This window comes from Toxotes jaculatrix, chromosome 13, assembly GCF_017976425.1.
Source record: "Toxotes jaculatrix isolate fToxJac2 chromosome 13, fToxJac2.pri, whole genome shotgun sequence".
In the NCBI taxonomy this organism is placed as follows: domain Eukaryota; kingdom Metazoa; phylum Chordata; class Actinopteri; family Toxotidae; genus Toxotes; species Toxotes jaculatrix.
Genome location: NC_054406.1, coordinates 8,137,939 through 8,160,356, shown reverse-complemented (window position 1 = coordinate 8,160,356; position 22,418 = coordinate 8,137,939). Strand labels below are relative to the sequence as shown.

Sequence of the window (22,418 nt, the reverse complement as noted above, 5' to 3'; positions counted from 1 at the left end):
GGTAAATGGGTGCCACGATGAGATGACAGAGAATCTAATGATGTCTTCGAAGGATTTTATCTGGGTACAGTAATCTGATCAAGCAGTTCTTTCAGCTCTGCTTTTGGCTTTGCTAGCAAAACCTCTGGCTGCTGGATTTGACTTTCTGCTTAAGGTTTTAGTCGTCTGCAAGACTTCTTGTAACCCACTAACCATGCCTGTTTTATGCTGTACTTAACTTGACTATATACCGACATACACGTACATGTTAGGTATATGGTGTTGGGGAAGGAGAAATATCTTATAAATTGTCATTTTTGCAAACAGAAACGACTCAGGAGATTAGGCTTTAACGGGGCTTGGTGACATTTTAGAGGGGTAAATTATCTCTGAAAGCTGGAGGAGAATAAAGTGGAGGGTGAATGATGGAAAAGGAGGGAGAGGACAGTGAAGTGTTTGGAGGAGAGAGAGGACAAAAACCTGCTCTCTTTAGATTCACTGAGGTGATATTCGAACAGAAGGGTGACACTGAGGTGTTAGGGACGTGTTTTAGTGCATAAAGTTGGTCAGAGCTGAGTTATAAGGACTAGATATTGTTTGAAATTTATCAGTGCTTAAGAACGTACCAGAACATTTTTTAAAATTTCTTTCATTATTCAAATTGAATTATTTAAATGGCTTTAATTTCATTGTGTGGGATGAAACCTAGTAATTAGTTCCCATACAATCTGCATTTAACAGAATTGTAGACTTACAAAGAGAAAGTATGATCACAAAGCATTTCTGCCCCCTTTCTAATTTTATTGAATTTTGCATATCTGGGGGATTGAGTTAGGTCTGATAGTAGTTCTGATAGTAGTTAAAGTAAAGTCAGTAATGCCCACAGCAGTACCCTTTTTTGAAAGATCAGGAAAACGAACAAACAACAAAACATTTTTTAACAGGAACAGTTGGTAACATTAATATATTTACTTCACATTCCTTCATGTGGCTCCTGGCTCTTATAACTAACCACTGTTGCTCTGGGGTGGTGACTAAATGCTAAGCTAATTCTCATCCTGTCCTTTATCGAAACCTTATAAATGATATGCTAGTTCTTACTGTTATTTTTCACATCAGGAGGAGACGGAGCCTGTGCAACAGGTGAGGAAGGGAGGTACATTGCAAGATATGGAGGATGCACTCGCCGCCAAGACCCAGGCAGTGGAGGAACTGAGTCGAGAGCTTGAGGAAATCAGGGCAGCCTTTGGTACAGAAGGAGTACAGCAGGTAGACACTTGATTGATGTTTACTCTTGTATTGATGATACTTTTTTCATTTCTCCTTCATGTGTACATTAAGGCTGAACTTCTGCGTAATACCCTGCGTATAAGGTTATTTTAACTGTTCCGGTTACCACAGCATTTCACCATTTTGAAATACCCACTCCTTACTGCTTTATAATACCTTGGTCAACCCTAAGCTGTATGTGAGGTAATTTTACTTAATGCCATTTTACTTCTATAGCTGCAGGACTTTGAAGCTGCTCTGAAGCACCGAGATGGCATCATCACCCAGCTCACAGCTAACCTTCAGCAGGCTCGGGAGGAGAAAGACGAGATCATGAAAGAATTCCTGGAGCTGACAGAACAAAGCCAAAAACTGCATATTCAGTTCCAGCAGGTGGGAACCCAGAAAGTTTTTTTTTTTGTTCAAACAGTTATGTTATTTTCCTCTATTCTAAGTTTTTTTACACTTATTATTTTGTACTGCTTATAATCCATTGGTCCAATTAGCAATTAATCTGTGCGTGGGGGTGAGTTTATACATATTATAAACAGGAAGTAAAATGTTTTCCCTCTATTTTTTTCCATATCCTGACTACCCTCCACTCTGACTAATAATCACAGCTGCAGGCAGGCGAGACACTGAGGAATACCAGCCACAGCAGCACCGCAGCTGATCTTCTGCAGGCCAGACAGCAGCTCGTCCAGTACCAACAACAGCTGGAGGAAATGAATGTGGAGGTCAGAAAGCACCAGGAGAGAAGCAGTGAACAGCTGGAGCACATCAGCCAGCTCCAGAACAGACTCAGTGAGATGGAGATGGTGAGCACTTGCCTGATGTTTTAACTGTAGATCATCACAGATAAGTTTTAGACATTTATACATTTAAATTGAAATAGTTACACACTATGTTCTCAGTTTAACCCTCTGTTTTCTTTTGTAGTCGGGGAAAAGATCAGAAGAGTCAATTACAGAAAGCTTAAACAAAAAGGACCTGCTGATTGCTGAACAAGAAAAAATCATTGTGAGTCAGGAGCAGTCGCTGACGGATTTAAGAAGGGCTGAGGCATCTTTTGCACAAACACTGAAAGAGAAAAGTCTGATCATTTCCGAGCAAACTGCAATAATCACAGAACATGAGCGGTCGTTGATGCTGCTCAGGGAGGAACTTGCTCATGTGGGAAGGACTACAGATGAGAATACTGCACACCAGTCAGATGAGAAAGAGCTGATCATAGCAGAGCAAGAGAGAGTCATTTCAGAACGTGACTGCTCTCTTACACAACTCGAGGATGAGCTCGAGTCCTCTGAAAAACGACTGCTTGACCTCCAACAGCGAATGGCTGCGAAAGAATCAGAGATTGAAAGGTGCCTGGATGAGTTGGAAAGCACTAAGTCTGACTTAGAGAGCTGTAAAAGTGAAATGGAAAGTTGTAAATTAGAATTGGAGAAAGAGAGAGTAGAGTTAGAAAGTTGTAAGGGGGAGCTCGCAACATCCAGACAGAAAGAGCGAATGTCTTCAAATGAAATCATGCAGCTCATGGGCACAGTAGAGGATCTGCAGAAACGCTGTCACCAGGGCAGCCTGTCTGAGAGTGACACCATCCCAAAAATGCAGCAAGAGACCGCGAGGGAGCTCGAACATCTCAGGGCAGAGCTGGATGAGATGTACGGCCAGCAAATTGTCCAGATGAAGCAGGAGCTTAATTTGCAACATGCAGCCAAAGTGGAGCAAATGATTGAGCAACATCGTGCTGAGCTTGAGCTTCTGAAAGCACAACTGTCTCAAAGCTCCACTGTTAGCACTGTTGAGGTGGACACTCTCAATACCAAGATTAAGGAACTTCAGGAGACATTAGAGCAATCCCAAGCAATGCACGATAAAACCATACAAGAGCTAAGCCAAGTTGCCCAAGAAAAGTTCAACCTGCAGGTCAAGGTTGAGGATCTTCTTCAGGATCTTCATTCCGCTAAAGAAAAAGAGGAGCTGGTCTCCCACAGTCTTATCTCTCAGGAAAGCCAGCAAGGTGAACTGCAGCGCCTCCAGGACACGATTGACAATCTGAGGAGCGAGCTGGCCGCTGCTCAGGAAGCTGCGCAGGAGGCAGAAACAAAACACGAATCAGAAATAACCAATTACAAGATCAAGTTGGAGATGCTAGAGAGGGAGAAAGATGCTGTGCTGGACCGCATGGCTGAGTCACAGGAAGCAGAGCTGGAACGACTGAGAACTCAGCTTCTGTTTAGCCATGAGGAAGAGCTCACCCATCTGCGGGAAGAATTGCAGAGGGAGAGCTTCCTGAACACAGAAAACCTTCTCAATGAAGCTGCTATCAAACATGAGAGAGCGCTGCATGAGCTGCGCGCCAGCTATGAAGAAGAACTGCATTTGTTACGAAGAGAGAAGTCAGGTTTTGCCACAGAGCGAGATGAGCTTTTGCACCAAATTCTTGGCCTGAAAGAAGATCTAAAGCTAGCTTTGCACAGCTCCAAAGCAGACGAGCTTGTCCAGCAGCTCCAAGAGCTTCAAGTGGAGCTTGAGGAACTGAGAAAGGGAGGAGAAGAACGAGCTAGAATGGAAAACGAAATTAAGACTTTACTAAAAAAGACGGAGGACCTTGAAAAACAGACAAAAGAGAAAGAACAGTGCTGGGAGAACAAATGGGCAGAGGAGGAATTGGAAAAGAAGGCATTAATAGAATCTAATAACACTTTAAAAGAAGAGTTGGACTCAAAAATAAAGAAAACTGAGACACTCACAGCAGAGAAGAATCAAATACAGCAACAGATAGATGAGCTTAGAGAGGAAATTGAAAAGCAGAGGACTACCTTCTCTTTTGCTGAAAAGAATTTTGAAGTAAACTACCAGGAGCTGAAGGAAGAGTATGTGTGTCTCATTGAGGCAAAGACGCAGTTAGAAGAGAGGACACTGAAGGAAACACTTGAGTTTGAGGCGAAAATTGCCAGCCTTCAGTCACAGATTCGGGAGATGGAGGAGAGCGGCAGACATATCAAAATGGAGGACACAAGTCCAGATAGTAAAGCTGTGATAGAAAAAGATACTACTGAGCTAATGGAGAAACTTAACGTTACTTTGAGTGAGAAGGAAAGCCTGGCTGCTAGGCTTTCTGAGGTTACAGAGCAGCTGATGTTCACAGAGAGCAAAGCAGAACAGCTGGAAGAGGAGCTGATGAAAGTGAGAAAAGAAAACGCAAAGGTCATCGCCCAAAATCAAAGCCTGGGGAAAGAACTGGAAAAGAAACAAGAGATTATGAGAGAGCAGGCGAGGGGGCAGGATTCCCAGAGAAAAGCTCAGCTCCAGGAAGAAGAGCAAGCTGTTGAGCCAGTTTGTTCTTTTGAGGATCATCACCCTCAGATTCAATCTCTGCAAGAGGAGGTAAAGGCTCTCCAGTCCCTCTTACGGGCAGCTGAAGCCGAGAGAGACGGCATCCGGCAGACCCTGGAGCTCCAGAGGCTTTCACAGACTCCATCTCCAGCAGCAGTCCAGTCCTCGGGGGAGGGACCTGTTGAAGGACGATCCTCCCCGCAGAAATCCACAGCCTCAGGGTCAAGCAGGCGCAAGAGACGGCAGAGGTCGAAGCAGGAGCGCAAACTGGGCACTTCTCTGTCAGACAGCCGAGAAGAAAAGCAAAGGGAGGAGGAAGAGGAGGCAGCGGTGGAGGAAGAGAGAGCTACAAGTGCCGCAGAGCAGGAGATACAGCCTCAGATGGAGAGCCAGGTTATGTCATGTTCACAGGAGAGGGCCAGTAAGGAGGACTCCACTGACGGGTACCACGGAGACGGAGGCAGAGACTACACCAACAAACGGGTAGGCACTCACATGCATCTGCTGCACCACTCTTCACTAAAACGGCTGCACTGCGTTTTCTCTCCCTTTTCTAAGTCTGATTAAATTACATGTTTGATTGATTCGAGGGGTTTTCAAAAACTGTGCCTGTCAGAAGAGAGCGCAGTTAGAATTGCATGTATCACATTTACAATTAGTGCTGTGATGTCTGATATTGTTATTAGCCTCATCCAAAAATGTGTGCAACTGCATTCAGAGCCAGATTAAGCTTTAACATTGAAGAGAATGTGACTGAGGCATTTCAGCACTGGCATGTTTTCTCTCTAGTGACAAATAGTCATGATTGCAAATTGCCTGAGTGTCTGCAGGCTTGCTCTCAAAGGTATCACTGAGCAGCACAGTCAGACTGTTGTGTCAAAAGGTATTTTTTGTAAGTTCGTTTAGACCATTCAGTGATATTAAGTGGAGCTATTGTGGGAAGAAAAACATAAAAGAGAAAATGCACACACAGTACAGCCTGCACGTAGCGATTGACTGTCAAGACTATCAATATTCTGCTCATTTCTACTTTTAAAGGGGCATAATACAATATTTATAATGCTTTCATTTGATGCTGCTCTTCCTCAGGCTGAATGTAACATTGGTTTTGACAAGGACTGAAAATAAAAAAGGAAAACAGTCACCCACAGTCTTCTTATAGCTTTGAATCATTGCCCTTGTGTAGAAATGTGTACATTCTAGTTTCTTTCCATCCTGCAGGGAGTGAAGGGTTTGAGGTGAGAAGCCATTTTACCCCAGTCACTTCTGTGTCTGTGTCACTTCAAACTGTGTCTCAGTTACACCAGGCAAAAGACAGTTTACAGTGTCCGTCTGCCATTTCATATCTGTGTTTCATATTGTTTTTTTTGTCACCTCCTGGGTTGGAACACTACACAGGGTGCAGGATCTGATTTTCAATATACTGAACCAAAAACGTTTTGAAGACTTAAAAAAAATGATTTTAACATTTGCTTTTGATGTTTAGTGACGTGAGAAAATGGCATTTTATTAGACATGTCTTTGATGTTCTGTGCAAGACATTCAACGTTTGTCCAGTCAGCACCAGAACTTAAAGCAGTTGTTATTTAAATGAGGTTCTGTGCATGGTGACACACACAATGACTAACTTGACATAAAGCTGATACAGCGCTCTAGAGTAATTCTTCAGTGTGAAACAGATTTGAAATAAAGTGTGATATCGGCACTTACTATTCAGTTGCTCTCCTCTCCCTCTCAGGAAGTGATCCATAATGGCACATCTTGTCTTTCTGTCCATCAGTGTCATATTTGTCTGCAATTGTACTGGGATAATATTTCAGACAATTTAAGGAAAAACTACAATATTTTTCTTCTGCTTGCTTATTTAGGTGACCAGACATGGAATGGGAGGTCGCCGCACAGACTCTGTCGTGTGTCAGGGAGCAGAGGAAGAAGCAGAGACTACTCAGCATGTAAATGCCACTTAAGCTCACATCCTGCCTTTTGCTTTGCAGTGTCAGTAGCTGCTTTGATCTAGTACGTCATACAGTGTAAAGGTCAATATATAGGTGCTCATGCAGCTGAAATACAATGGGGCCTCATGTAAGAACAGTTCTCAAGAGCTTCCCCTCTCTTAACCGCGCACATTCGTCAGAAAATGCTTGTTTCAGCCTGACGAATTCCACCCGTTCACGAGGAGGCGTGCTTTCATGAGAGTTGATCATTTGCATTACCAGTGCCCCCGTATTGCCATGTAAGGCTACCTGTTCCGCTTGGTTTGTGGACAAGTTTCACTCAAATCACACAAAAAAGAACAACTTAACTGCAGAGCCTCAAGTTCTCGGGTCACAAATCAGCACCTAGAAACATAACAAATTGAACAGTGTCAGGATATGTGTTAAAGGACTCAAAACAGCTGACAGTGAGGTGTCATCAGAGCTGTGCTGCACTGTGACAGTAGTAAAGAAGGAATATTCTGACATGGAGTAAAATGCTAAAAAAACATCTTTCTAAACCAAAGCAGTCCGTGACATTACACTGCAACAGTGTAATGTTATGGAGGATGATCCTTGACAGTGCCCTGAGGCAGCTTTCAGAGTGACGGAAATTTCCCATCAACTACCAAAATGTATAAGCTTCTGTGCCAAAATATGCCAGTAAAATCTAAAAAACTTCTGAAACCTCTCAGTAAATTGGCTCGGGAAAGAGAATCTTAATTTTGCCTTGAGTTTATTTTATTTATTTATTTGTTTATTAAAATGTTATGTTTAAACTCCAAAGTAATTCATATTTAGGCATTATGATTGATTGTAAGGGATGTGTTTTTCCCTCTGTAGAAGGAGGCAGAGTATCTGTACACGACTCGTACAACAGGTTTCGAATGCTTGTGAATAACATCATTTGTACCTATGAAAAAGTTAAAATTGCAGAATGCCACAAATTCCTTTTAATCACTCAGTGTGCCTCTTAAGAACAAATCTTTTTGTAAGTTCCTGCACAAGGACAAATACATGCAGCATATTTGTATAGATTGTAGTTATTCCTTCTTTAGTTTGAGTTATGTTTCTTGGTAAACTTATGTAATTTTCATCATCACAGTAATTCTGCCTTTTTAATGTCGTGTGTGTGCAGCAGCGGCACATCATAACACAGCCGCCATCTGTTTGTTAGTAGCTGACCGTTTCTTATCTGCATGTTGTTAAGCACCAACATCTGAGCGTTTATAGCTTTGAAAGGACTCTCTTCACTGCACCGTCAGATGTGGTACGGATGGGGAGATTGTATCATAACAAAGCGGTTTAAATACAGCCTAATTAAAATGTAGAGTGCACTTTAAAAACATCTGACATCAAAGGTAACAGAACTGCAATTTCATAATTGTGTAACCCTAACGAATTTGTGCTGATGCATAATGCCTAATTAGAGAAAGAGGCCTCTCCGTGTGCCTTTTGTTCTCTGTTACAGAAGTGATATCAGACCTCTCATCCTGAAAACAGATGGCTTGTAGTATGTTATTTAATCATTTGGCTCCTCTCATTAGCAAATGGATGCTGTATACTTTAATTTGTAATCAATTATAAGCAATATGTATCGTATGCGTTTTACAACTCTATCAGTCTCAACAGCATTTTCTTTTTATCGGTGTTGTTTAGTTTTGTCTTGTTGGCAAGTTTTTAGGAGTGTTAAGACAAACACTCCAGTATAAGATCACATGTATACATGGAAAAGCATGTTCCCACGTGTGTTATTCCAACTCTGTTAATGTGATGATATCTTCTTCCTGTGGTTAGGGTGAGTGTAGGCTGCAGATGGAGGCTCAGCGCATCAGCCTGTCTCAGATCCACGCCGCCCAGCTCGAGCTGCTGCAGGAGGAGACGGACGCCCGCACACACTCTCTGGAGCTGAAACCGCAAAACCGGAAAGATCACGGTGACCTGGGTGAGCGGATGTGTAGCTGGTTGCCTTTGTGTGCATGTGTGTTTGAAGCAAAGCAGTGGTCTCCTCAGATGCCGCTCTGTTTTGATCTATCATTCATGCTTAATCAAAACAGAATGGTATTTCGGTTGGCTGATGTATCCAGCATTTTTTTGTACTTTTTTTGTTATAGTTGACGTGTTTGTGAGAGAAACATTCAGAACATTTGAAATATTAATTAATTAATTGTGTCTAATTTTCTGGGTTTTTCCCCCTAGACAAGCCACAAATCTTCAAATATCAGAACATGTTACAAGCCGTGTCAGAGGAATGCACTGAGATCATTCTGGTAATTACTGAATGCAAATACTGTAGTGGGTTAAAAGTTTTCAAAATGAATTTAATTGACATGTGTTTCCAAGTTACCATACCATGCAACCATGTCTCTTTCAGTCTTTTCAAAAGATGTTTGGGGAAGATTTCATGGAGAGTGTTGATGTGGGCCTGCTGCCCCCTTCAGAGGAAAGACCAGAAACTCGTGAATCCACCTCCATTTTACTGGAGGCCAGAGGTACATTTAAAAAAAAAGTTTTAAAGAAAAAAAAAAGATAAAGTATTACAGATAATAAAATATGTTTCAAGTGAATGCAGCACTGTGGGAGAGTGTGAAACACATACAGTGTAGATGTCTCCATATGTACAGTACATCTATATATAACTGTGTATTGTCAAAACCCAGCAACACATTTGTACATAATCAAATAAAAGCAAAAGAATCTAAAATGTGGTTCATTAAAGTTTCATCTGATCTAAATATGCACATTGCTTTCTCTTGTTGTAGAGCTCTACAGAGATCTTCAGCAGGTGAGGGAGAGGATTGAGCAGGAACATCAGCGACTGTCACAGCTCCAGGCGCTGCTGAGAGCGGATGGGAACAAGGTAAACAAAACCTGTAGACTTTTTTTTTGTGAACAAATAGAAAGGATAACAGTATTAACAGAGACGCACTAACCAATCTGCCGGTGTCTTAGATGATGGAATTGCAAATAGCGTACGATGAACTGAAGAGCAGCAGCGAGAAGGAGATCTCTGACCTGCGAGTGCAAGTTGCCAGCTTAATCCCCTCCTCGAGCAAAGGTAAAAATCAAATAAGTCAAGCACAACCATCAAATCACTGAGTCAAACGAGGTGTGTAATAAGGTGAAGGACATATTTAATGTAAGTTATTTATGTTAGTTAAATATTCTGTGGCATTCTTTGTGCCGCACAGTACTGTTGAACAGCAACCGCAGTTCCTCCATCATTATTAAATAAACTTTCAATTTAGACTTTAATGGGGTCAGAGGTCAAAATCTATTTCTTTCACTGCTCTCTGTGCATTCATTTCTAAGTACATCTACATTAGATGTTATTTGCCTCTGCAGAGACTCATTCTCCCCAGAAGAATCATGAAAGTTTCATCTGTTTCTCATCTTAAATGCTGTCCAGTTGAACATCCTGAATTTGACATTTCACCCCTCTATCGGTTAGATTCAGAGGAGCAGGCTGGTGCACCGTCTACCTCTATAACCAAGGAACTGCAAAGGCTGAAGGCCGAGGCTCAGGAGAAGCAACTCCAGCTGGAGGAGAGCCACAGACAAGAGATGGAGCATCTCCGAGCTCACTACCAGCAGCAGGCCACAGAGACCGAGGAACGATACGCCACTGAGCTCTTTCTGCTGCAGCAGCGACTGCAGGAGGTCACAGGCACTCAGACCCACTACAGGTGACGACACTGAGAAAACACAACACATGACAAAGTCATGTGTCAAGTTTTCAGATGTAGGCGAATGCATTTGATGTTTTAAATCTTCAAAATTCTAATCTCTGTGAAGTTTATAACAGAATAAGAGAGTATACCTTTAAATTTGCTCCTGTACATCCATTTATTTCTGAAGTAAGTACGTAAACAAATTTCTTTTGGCTCATCTCAGGCATGACAGATGTTTGGAAAGAGAAAATAGTGATACACTTACAGTGTTCTTTAAATTAGAAGAACTCATGTTAATAGTTTTCCGCTTAATGGATTCATACATTGCATGTGTTAGAAGAGGCTTAGAAGACTGGGCTACATCATCTCCTGCAGATAATGTCTAAGACAAGCTGGTCTGCACGTGCTGCATAGCATGTGACCCACTTCAGTTTGCAACAGAGACTTGACTAATGAAATATTCACTAGGTTGTTAAGGTATTATTCAGGCCTTTTGTTAGCCCACTAACCTATAAAAGTACCTTTTTAGCCATTCCAGATGGCTTCATGAGGGATGTGATCTCTGAAGCACTGACTTTCTGCATAGGGAACAAGAAGAATGTGACCCACTAGATGTGAAGCACCCAGAAGGTTAAACTGAATTAGTTTTGTGGTGAACTTAAGGTTCAAACTGAAGTGGCAAAAGGATCAGGTGTTTGCTGTCAGGTGTATGTATAAACCATAGACTGTGTATTGAGGTATACTAAGATATTCATATATAGTCTACCTGTGTATCACACATTGTTTATTACACAAGATATATGTTAGAACAGCAAATTGCACAGAATACAAAGGAGATCTCTGAGATGCTGCTGCCCTCCACTGTTTGATTTAGCAAATACACTGACTACTGTGATTTTAAAGATAAGTTAACTTCTTTAAACCTTGTTGTTTAATCCTGGCTCAAGAAAAAGGAGAAGACATACAGTAAAAGGTTGATTCCTGTCACATACATATACATTATATACTTAATACAGTATTATGTAATATGTTTGCCCACTGACTTGGGATTTGTGGTTTTGGTTGAGTAAAGCAAGGAATGTGAAATTGTCACAAACATTCCCCCCAGTAAACTGCTTTATGGTCTTTATAGATACAGTTTAAGAATTTATATCAATTTTTACCTGTAATACAGTAATATAACACTTCTGGATACCAGGACATCTCTGTATCAGACTTTTAAACTGAAATGAGATTTGCAGAACAATTAATTTTGACATTACATTTTGTCTTTCAGCCTGACAACAGTCCCAGAGTCCAGCTCTGAGAGGATGGAGGAGCATAGTGAGGAACTAAAGGTTTGGCTGCTACATTTTGCCCTCATCTTAAACTCCCATGTCTCATGCATCACATCTTAATATGAGCAGAAACGTGTACATGCATTAAGACGCTATGACAGTAGGGGTGGATGAGTGGGGGCAGTTGCTGCCTTTAGGCTAAAACGTGCCCTAAATCCCCCTCTCATGCAGACCTATATCTAACGATTAAAAGGATTGGACGTTACATAACCCCCCATTTCAGCGTGTTACTCGTGAACCAAGTGGTCTTACTCTAGTCTTAGCGGCTGCATGAAAGGAGAATCCTGCCTTGCGTGAATGAACTTAAACCACCTCTCACTCACATCACTCCAACTTCCATCCTTGCTTAGTTTGTCGTTCTCATTCCCTCCAACCTCACAGCTCTGCAGCTTGTTTGTCTGAGGCTCTTACATCCTCGTGTAGAGATCAGAGAAGAAGATAGTGGAAGATTGACAGAAGCACAGGAGGAGCGAGAACCGGAGAGAAACCGAAAAAAAACTGGGCATGATAAACTTTAAGATATTACATGGTTGGATTGGAAATGTTAAGCTTGAGGCGAGTGGTACTGAAGAAGCTGAGTAACTGTGAAACAGACAAGACAGGGATTCATCATGAGACAGAGCAGTAGTGTGTCAGGAAAATGTAGCTGTAATGTAATGCAAGACATCTCTTTATCGCTCCATCATCCCTGTGGGGCGGAGAGAACAAAATGGTGTATTTATCAGTAGTCAAAGGGTGGGTGGGGTTTAGCTACAGTAATGAAGACCTGTTTATTTTAGGAACAGTCTTGAGGAACTTTTATTATCCATAACTTGATTTTTTGGTTTCTGCCTTATTTTACAACATATAATTCTGCAGTTATCTTGTACACTCGTTTAAAATTTGTATAACACTTCCTCTCCTCCTCTTTCTTTGCTTTCTTCACTCTTCACAGGACCTGGGTGAAGAGGAATTGTCAGAGGAAGGTGTGGAGTTGCGTTGGCCTACCAGGTCCGCAGGACTGACGGCGCAGCTGCAGGCACTGAGGAAAGCACTCTACCACAAGTATGTCCAAGAAGTAGCCACTCTCAAAGAGCAGCACAGCAACGAGTTGAGGAGACTGAGAGAAGAAAGGGAGCAGGAGACGAAAAGAGAGAAGAGCCAGGAAGAGAGAGGAGAGAAAGAGCAGGATCTCAAGGGTATCAACGGCACTGGAAGCTCCACTGAGAGTCTTGGGGTTGCTGGGCACCTTGTGCTGGAAGAGAAACAACACTGGGAGAGAGTGGAGGAGGAAGTTGCCAAAGTAGGTGGCCATGCATTTTGTATTTTCATGCAACTCTCATGTGTAGCCACTGTCAATAAAACTGTTAATAGTCAGACAATTATATTTTTTTTTTATACAAAAGTGCCCAAAATTCACTGGTTCTAGCTTCTCAAATATGAATATTTGCTGATTTTGTTAGTCTTGGATTTTGGACTGTAATAACATTTCACTTCTCTTCTCATGTTTTATAGATCAAACAATTAGTCAAGAAAATAATCAGACGAATAAATAAATGAAAATAATCATTGTAGCCCTAGATACTGTGCAAACCTGAAAAGGGACACACATGTCCCAAATCAGTTAGAGTCCTAAAAGAAAATCTTTGTATCCATGTTTTCTGACAGGCCATAGTCCAGATGTCAGTGGAGTTTGCACAGCAGACCGAGTTGGCTCGACTCAACAAGCGTGCCTGCCAGACGAGCACCTCCATGCAGACCCAGGCTGATGAAGAGGGGGTGGAGGAGAGGGAGAATGAGGATCAGACTCCCAGGGCTTCTCAGACCCCGGGCGCCTGGCTTGAGGAGGTTGAGAGGGAGAGGCTGGAGAAGGAGCTCGAGGAGAGGAATGCAGAGGTCCGAAAGTTAAAGGAGCAGCTGCAGAAAACTGAAACGGCACCTGAGCAGGTCAGTGTCGCTAACTGAGCTGTCACACTGATTGTGTTCATTTAGTTTCACCACACATTTTATCCATTTCAACTGAGAGAATTCACTTTAGCTGTGTCTTAAATTTTCAGATGCACTGTCTCACAGTGCAGGTGTTGCAGTGATTGGACTGAATCTAAATACTGTGTCACTGAACATGTTTGCTTGAGCTATGATTAAGGTTCTGCTTTTTACCTGCTCACCGTGACTTTGTGTCCATATACTACAGTCAATAATGTGGTTAAGGATGTTTTATCTTTCTTTGTTTGAGCCTGGATCTTTGTGCAAACTTGTACAGCAGCATGTTTGTTTTCAGAAACATTGCCGTTGTGGGTAGAGAGGCTATTTTAATATTCTTTATCCAGCCTTTTCATCACAAGAGCAACACAGTAACATATAAAACAAGATGCACACAGTTGGTCTTCTGTTTAAGTAGGGTACAGCATCATGACTCTTCTATACTTACTAAACATTGAAACAGTTCTTTTAATAATCACACGTAACCATAACCTGTCTAAGAAGAAAAATAATTTCGAGAGTTTATTTATTTGGCAGGAGGAATATTTGTTTATCCACTTTGGTCAAAAAAGATTATAAATCATGCATACCTTCATAATGTGTCTACTCCTTGGTTTCCTCATGTCAATTTGGGATTATTTTTTTCAAAGCTGTTCTCGTGCCTTGAAAAACTAATCCCAGGGCCTGTTAGCCTTTCACTAACCATTTATTGCATGATTAGGCTTTAACTGTGTGATAGCAGTGGCTGTCAGGTTCAGTGTTCTTTTAATGATGATTCATTTTAATGATGAGAAAAATTGCATGTCTTCTTTTGTTTCTGACCACACCCGACTGCGATGTTTACAGGCTAAGAGAAAAGAGATTTACCAGAGATGAAAAACAGTGATGATTACATTTGGTCTTTGTATGTCCCACAATGCATAATTAATCTCTAGTATTACAACTTTGCCCAGTTAATTACCTTCAAGTTTTGGTTGACTTTTTGACTTTAATACCACAGTCATGTAAATTTAAATCTGCTAAATCTGTTAAAATAGACACTAAAATACTGGCTTGCAATATAAACAGAATGAACTGTACCACAAACCAGAGTCCACGATCAATACCTCTCTGAAATATAAAGAGAATGTAAACATTTTTTGTTTGAAACTCCTGTGTATACCTCACTAAGTGTACGGTATTGAGTACTGTCTGTTAGGAAAGCTATGAAAGTGTCATTCAACATGTCCTTATTTCTGTCCAAAAAGTCATTCTTTGGCTGAATCCAGTGCCAGTCTCGCTCATCTGCAGTCTCTGCACAGTTGTCGTGTCTGTGAGACCCAAGAAGCAGAGCTGCATTTCTGCAGTTTCCCCAGGAGGTGGAGCTAGTGTCTCTGCGAGTCACTGTGCCTCAGGTGCACCTGTTGCCATAGCAGCACAAAGATGGTAGTGTTTCTCTCAGCACCAAGGGAGTTAGAAGTGCGTCTTTGTGTGTGCGTGTGCGCTCATAAAAGGGCAGTGTGACTATGCGCGCTTTACTGTGTCTCATTTGAATTCACTTTTGTCGCACATTCAGCCACACTGTCCACTGCTGTTGAGTTTTCAGAAGTCTGTTGATCCAACTACAACTTTGCAATGACGGGACTGCTGTCTGTGTTTTCTCTCCTGCCTGTCCAGGCCTTAAAGAAGAAAGAAGACAATCAGGAAGAAGATGAGGAAGAGGAAGATCCAGGCGGGTCGGGAATAAAGCAGACTTATGGAGATTCCTCTGATAAAGACACTGAAAGGTAATATTGCTTTCATACTGCTCTTTCATAATCTAATAATCAAATCAACTTTGGACACATAGAATATACTGAACTTTTTATAGGATCAGTGTGTGGGATTTAGTGGCATCCTCATCCCCGATGAGGTTGCAGATTAATTGATGAAGCCAAAGTAGAAACACTTTTTACTGTATTGACTGTTAGAGAGTGACAAATGAGTTGTTGATATAATCTTAAGTCTTTCTTTTAACTGACTGACATTTCCTTTTTAGAGTTACACTTCAGATATTTAAGAAACTCTTTGTTACTGTGGTTGGTTGGTATTAACTCACACATTGTTCTCTTGTTTTCAGAAACCTGTTGCGTGAGGCCAACGAGAAGCTTAGCCAGGTGCTGGTTGACGTCCTGAAGACAACAGCAGCAGCGGAGGAAACGATAGGCCTCCACATGCAAAGTCTGCGTGATGCTTCTGGTGTAGGGCAGCAGGCTGCACCGCCCCACTCCACCTCACAGAGGGCAACCTGGCAGAGAGTTAACACACAGCCCGTCAGGCCTTATGCTGCTGCAGGCAAGTATCCCAGAGCTTTAGAAATAGTTTGGGTAAATTCTGGTCTCCTTATACCTGCAATGGGTCCAAAAGTCAAAACATCTCAAAACTAATTTATGACATGTAATAGTGATGAGTCCACTTTTATTAAGTCTTTAAAAGAAAAACATTTGCACACCAAGTACTGCAAATGGGATTTACACCACATTTATTGAGGTTTTGAAATTTGTTTTAAATTGGGTTTGGAGGGTTCAGCTTTGAGTGTAATTTGTGAAACTCACAGCAAAACACGACACATTGACAGCATTCAAAGTCACAGCCAGAGTGTTGTTAGCAACGATGGCTGCAACTTAAATAAACCTCCTCTGCTGTTAATGTTGTCTGGTGCAGTGGAGGTGCACCATGACTACATCATGCTATTGCATGGCCAAGGAGTTAGAGATTTTTTGTTCAGTTTCCATATTGAAAAAACACAGCAACATTCAGGGTATGTTTACGTGCACAAATTCAATGCGATTGCAAACTGTACAAATAGCAGCAAGAACAGTTAGTCCCATAATTCAGATGTCAGAAAAATATCGGATTAGTCTGCAGTCTGAATTGTTCATTATGACTGAATGTGGCGACTCCATGGAAGCTGGAGACAACAAAGTCTCATGATAACAGACTAATCCTAAGACTTTGCCAAAACCATAGGTGTTGATTAACTGAACAACCTGTCATGAGGCTCTTTCTTTTTTCTTTTCCTTTTTTTATTTTGAAATATAAATTCTGAAAAGTCAAGGCTTCATTCTGGCCTTAATAGTGTCTGTTCAACGCTTTCTGTTACACACATTACAGTATTACATCTATAACTTAATTGAAAACTGGGATATCTGTCACAAATCGCAGTTGTTCTTGGATGCTAGGTGGACTTTCTCGGCTGCTCTTACCACATGCTTGCATGCAAATTATGGCTCATGCTTGTCTAGTTACTTACCTGTGTGAGAATTTGTATGTGGAGCGGTGGCAGCACTTAATCTAATCACGTGTCTGTATGTAAATAACGTCCAGTAAAATACACTAAAGCACCAAATACAGACGTGTAGCTGTATCCAAGCATCATACCACAGAACTTTACACCTCATATGGGCTACAATACTGTATTCTATTTGACATACTGCATTTGACCATAGACCTGTTTTTCTTATCAACTAACTGGGCGTAAAGTGTTACCCATATTGCCGCCTCCTGCTGTCATGAAATTTGTCTGAAAATGTGAACATTAACCAAGTCAAATAACTGAGTGTGAGTGACATGTAAATTAGCTCAAAGGCAGTGTGAGCATTGAGTACTCATTTGAACCAGATGATGTTCACGCCTACACCCTTATTATGGTTTTATGTTTTAGCGCTGCTATGCATCTTGTCCTCAAAGTTGCATTTGTCCTATAATTGTTTGTCATGTAAAACTCAAATAGTTGAAATAAATCTATTTATCACAAGATATCTGAGTGGAGTATTGCATTAACCCTCAGGTCTGTGTGTGATGCATTTCTGCTTTCTGGTCACACCAGGCCACGCTGCAGAAAGTTGCCAGGGCAGTGAGACCGATGCGGACGATTTGAGTTTGTGGTCCGGGGAGACGGAGGCTGACGAGGGTCTGGAGGTGTCCCAGCAGATGATGGACAGCCTGCTGCTGGGGGCGGGGACACAGTTAGAGAACGAGGAATACCTAATGGGGATCAGCAACCGACTCCAAATGGCTCTGGAGAAGATGTTGATGGCCATCACTGACACCACCAACCAGGTACAAAATAGAGATTGTTGGTTAAGTGGTCTGGGATTAGTGTTGTTTTCTCCCATTCACAGCTCTGATTGGCTAGCTCACCCCATTTTCCTACCTTTCTACTTGTCAAGAAACTTTCATTGTGTTTAACCTTTTTTAAACAGGTGTATAAATGGGAGCACAGAGCTCTGAATTGCTGCTTGCATCTCAGATTTGTTTAGTGATTTATCAGCAGTTCTAAAATCAATAAATGTAAGTTAAAGAAAACAAATCTAATTCTCAGTCACAAGTCCCAAAAGAATCCCAAAACAATTTCTTTAAAAAAACAGCTTTACCTAAGAAAAAGAAAAAAAAAATATGATCCTGTTTTTTGTAGATCAGGAAAATATAATCAAATAATGCTTACACCAGCCCAAGAATTCTGACCAAGTTGCTCATGCAACCTTCATATACTTGACATTTTTCATTACTCAGCACTATGGACTGTTAAGGTTCTCAACACCCATCCTAGTTTGTAATCCTCTGCCATGTGAAATGGATTTTTAGTAGGTTATGGTTTCAGAAGCATTTGTCATGGCCGGTTCTGTGTGTGTTTGTGCCTAAAAGAGACCCATAAACAGAAAGCTCTAGTGACACTTTTAGCTTTTGCCAAAACATTTAAATGCCCCCACTCAACACTGTTAACCCCCTCTGTGGGTTTCTACGCCTGTTCATGGACATATAATGGGGATGAGGCTGCAGAATGTGGCCAGCAACAAAGTTGGCCTGTCTAGAATTCACGCACAAAAGAGCTGCCTCATTCCCAGTGGTTGCCTGTAGATACGAGCTGTATTTACACTGGGCTTTTGTTTGGCTGATCAGCCTATCATAGTCCAGTGGGACAGAACAACTCCACCCCCCCTCGGGCTGTCGATGCAGCTCGCCCGCTGTGTCCAGTGTCAGCCCACAGAGAGGGGGCCAGTTTAACTAGGCCACTGAATGTGTTACTGTAACTGACTGCACGGCACATCTTCCCCTTGGCTGAAATTCATTCGTTACTCACGCTGAGATGGGTTTTATCTTGGTGATCTAAAAATAGCTTTAAAGACATTTCAGGCTGAGCATCATGACAACAACAACATAGACCACAGAGTGCATGTTGGTTGAATGTTATCTAGTGAATTCATGTGCTTTGGGGCTTTGAAAGGCTTAATTCACCACATTTTGTCCACAAGAAACCCCTTTTGCTTTTTCTCTTCACTTAATTAATTTTGAGTCAAACTAATTGATTTTTTATTTTTTTTTTGGTTTTCATGATCTTCTGTGAAAGTAAACTGAGTATCTGTGAGTTTTGGACTGTTGGTTGGACAAAATAAGAAATTTTTATTTTGCATATTTAATATGCGTAATGTATTTTTAAAATTATTTTTAGACATTTCATAATAGATTAATAAACAAAATAATCAGCAGATTAGTGGAAAATGAAAATAACTGTTGTGTGCATCCCCAGTGAGGAACCACTTTAGTTTTCACAAGCTGGTGACATGTAACAGTGTTTACGTGTCTTCCAAGTACACACAAGTAACAGCACAATAAACTTGTTATCAACAAAAGCGCTAATGGGTTGTTCAATAATTTTCCTGCTGCTATTGATCCAGTACGCATTAGTCTTTCAGTGGTGCTGGATCATCACGTCTTGTCTGTGAAGCAGCGTTGTGAACAGAGATTGATGTAACAAGCCGATCAGGAATGTTAAGTGTCTTTGTTGAACTACTGCTGTAAATTATTTGCTCGGGGAAGGTGTTTGCTCACTCATTGCTCACCTCCCATTATCTGCTGGTGAGAAGCCTCAGTGAGACGTGGAAATTGTTCATGTGCAGTGAGTATGACATGCCAAACAGACAGTAGGTGGGACCGAGAGGCAGAATGTCAGAACGCCTTAATTGTTTCTTCTTGCGGCTGCGTAGGGAGGGAATCCGGTTTGCCAACTTTTTTTGTGGAAAGGGTGTGTGTTGTCTGTGGTTATTTGTGTGCATGGGAGACCTATTTGCAAATCTACCTGGCCCTCTGGCCCTCAGGATTGAAGCCACGCCTGCTTCCCTCCCACTTTTACGGAACAGTATCCTGCTGTGTGCGACCAATGTAGGAAGTGGAAGAAAAATCCTCCTGTCTGAGTTGGAAAAAACTGCCCTGGAAGTCTGGGATTTGATCTTTTTTTTCAAGCACGTGGGTAGACGGAGGCAAAGTGAGTGCAATAGAGTGACAGTAGCCCGGTTGGGGTAAGTAAGCCTCGACTGACAGGAGAGATATCTGGCATCAGTGAGTAATGATATGGTGTGAGCAAGGGCATGTGGAGAGAGGGAATGACAGTCCTAGAAGGAAGCAAGAAGGGACGAGTGAGCGACTTTACATCTGAGCGCTGTCATTTCACCCTCGGCTGGCTGCCGCTTGGACTAAACAATTAAAAGGGGCCCCTGGGAGGCTTCCCTGCAGGTTGGGGTTGCTACGGTGGCATAGTATTGTTAATGAATCTCCAGAGAGAGAACAGAGAGAGAGAGAAAGAGCTGGAGCGGACGTGGGGGTGTGAGCTTTACAGAGCGGCATGATATGGTTTTACTCTGAAGGAGGAAGGGCAGAAATATCACAGAGAGGGCTGGAGATCTTCAAAGAGGACACGAAGAGGTGAAATGCTGGCCTTTGTGTTTACGGACCTTCTGCGGTCATGTTCAGGAATGCCCTTTAATCTGCCGGACCAATCTGTGGCTTCCACCTGCTGAGGAGGATGACACTCTATGGTAGGACTATCAAAATTCTCACCGTTGCCAGATGATCTTAATATTTACCTGGGACTTTTCCTACCTCAACCAGGCAGCATGTGATTGAGATGACGTGAATGTCACCCTTTCCAAATGCTGTTTACTCTTCTTGTGTGTGTGGCAAACACATAGAAACAGTTGCTTGGAGCTATCCACAACGTTCTCTCGCTGCTTTGTTCCCCACTGGACTTTATTCTCATTTGCGGTTGCACAGCTCAGCCTGACGGATCATGGCAAGTTGAGACATCCTTTAATGACTCCAGGGAAAGTGCTTCAGTATAACAGAAGGAGGTTGGAAGTTCTTCTTTCATTCATCCATCCTTTGCCATGGATTCCTACCGCTCTTACTGGAACTCGAGCAGCACGTGGGTGGAGGGGGAGGATCAGGACGTGTACGAGGTGGAATCTCGTGTACCCCTTCCCCGACCTTTCCCAATCTGCAGCACTCTGAACGAGAAAAATGCTGTGTTGGTGCAGACACAGATCTCGCATGTCAATCACAGGACTAATGGTCACCTGCTTAAGGTTATCTCCAAAATTTCCCTGCCCACCCCTCCTTATACAGTAAGTTTTATCCTTTTAACCCACAACTGTACAGTTTTTAAATTATACATATAGAACAGGTTTATGCAATTTTAAACAGTGTCTTGATTGCATATGGGGCATGAATATCTTATAGGCACATTCTCTCACAGCCTGTTTTATGTAGTTCAGGTCTACACATGCAGATGTGATGAAAGTTAAAGGTCTCTCTGAGCAGGCGCGGAGCTGCTCTTTCTGTGCTACTTTTGAATCAGTAGGTGAAAGATTATATGACTTCTATGTGGCAGGGTCACGTTACCACTTCCCACTTCCCGTAATGTTACAATAAGACCTTTGCTCAGGGAGATATGGAAAATGATCCATATGGTAAATCTGAAATGAATGCGAGCATGTCGGCAGTTTATTGCATCATGATGATTTCATAGCAGTTCCCCAAGGAAAATATGCCATCTGTCATCTGAGCAGGAGGTCAAAATAGAAATGTGATCTCATTATCTCAGTGCATTTCTCTCACGTTTGCATATCACCTCATTTTGTAACTGACTTTTGTACAAGTCTTTTTTTTGTACAGCACAAGTACACGTATGTTGGAGACTGTCTGAAAAACATTTCACATTATACATAGAGGCAGTGAACCACTGTCAAGCCATTTGCAATAGTGGCAGAACAACAAAATGCTTTTCTTAATAATTAAGAATAACTTCCTTAACATGATTTATCAAATGGCTTTCCGGCTACAAATCTTTGAAGTGAATCAAACTGGTATAGAACTAAAATCTACCTCATATGTGAAGTAGGCAATGTCAATCAAAAAAATAATTTAAAAATTCTTCATTTCAAGAACATAAATCATCAAAAAAATCGTATGGTTATTGTTAAAATACAATTTGGCTTAAAGTCAATACATGAATGAAAAAATCTCAAGACTTCACATTTAACACTGATTTCACAGGCTGAGTAGTTCTGCTTATGACGAGTAAACTGATCTTCAGATCTAAACTGGTGGAGTGCCCCCTGAGGGCAAACGATTAGCATTAAAAATATTAAAAATTAATGTTTGCTAAGATTATTTTAATGCCAAACCATTCTGCTTGCGCGACTCCATCTCTTTCCCCTCAGCTTGAACATGCCCGAATGACCCAGACCGAGCTGATGCGGGAGTCTTTCCGCCACAACCAGGAGATGAACGAGCTGCTGCAGAAGCAGGAGGAGCTGCAGGAGAGGTTGTCTGAGGAGGCTCGGACACGGGAGCAGCTGGCTCTGGAGCTTCACCGCGCTGAGGGTGAGTGTTTTTTGGATAGACTTTTTTTTTTCTCAACAGGAACAAACTCTGTGTGCATTGGTCGTTTTTACAAAATAGGATCAGAGTGAAATGAACTGAGTTGTATCTTAGTTTGATTTAAATGTTGGATCAATTTTTATGTGCTCCTGGAGGTCAGCACAACAACAGCTGTAAATGTTTACAGGCCTTCTAAAAGACATTTCCTT

The 22,418-nt window shown here is 41.8% G+C and overlaps 1 protein-coding gene across 3 annotated transcripts in view; it reads left to right on the top strand.

Annotated features, from left to right (window-relative positions):
- Window positions 1–22,418, top strand: part of akap9 (A kinase (PRKA) anchor protein 9) — a 56,612-nt gene that overhangs the window by 12,279 nt on the left and 21,915 nt on the right. For 2 of the 3 annotated variants that reach the window (XM_041052598.1, XM_041052596.1), the window contains exons 4-22: window positions 2–64; window positions 1,099–1,248; window positions 1,486–1,641; window positions 1,869–2,066; window positions 2,188–5,073; window positions 6,459–6,542; window positions 8,361–8,508; window positions 8,763–8,833; window positions 8,938–9,055; window positions 9,326–9,423; window positions 9,516–9,621; window positions 10,015–10,249; window positions 11,511–11,571; window positions 12,506–12,853; window positions 13,219–13,497; window positions 15,190–15,299; window positions 15,632–15,846; window positions 17,381–17,613; window positions 22,050–22,212. In XM_041052598.1, coding sequence (XP_040908532.1) covers window positions 2–64; window positions 1,099–1,248; window positions 1,486–1,641; window positions 1,869–2,066; window positions 2,188–5,073; window positions 6,459–6,542; window positions 8,361–8,508; window positions 8,763–8,833; window positions 8,938–9,055; window positions 9,326–9,423; window positions 9,516–9,621; window positions 10,015–10,249; window positions 11,511–11,571; window positions 12,506–12,853; window positions 13,219–13,497; window positions 15,190–15,299; window positions 15,632–15,846; window positions 17,381–17,613; window positions 22,050–22,212 — 5,722 coding nt within the window. The remainder of the gene's footprint in view (window position 1; window positions 65–1,098; window positions 1,249–1,485; window positions 1,642–1,868; window positions 2,067–2,187; window positions 5,074–6,458; window positions 6,543–8,360; window positions 8,509–8,762; window positions 8,834–8,937; window positions 9,056–9,325; window positions 9,424–9,515; window positions 9,622–10,014; window positions 10,250–11,510; window positions 11,572–12,505; window positions 12,854–13,218; window positions 13,498–15,189; window positions 15,300–15,631; window positions 15,847–17,380; window positions 17,614–22,049; window positions 22,213–22,418) is intronic. The other variant, XM_041052597.1, reaches the window with a different exon arrangement.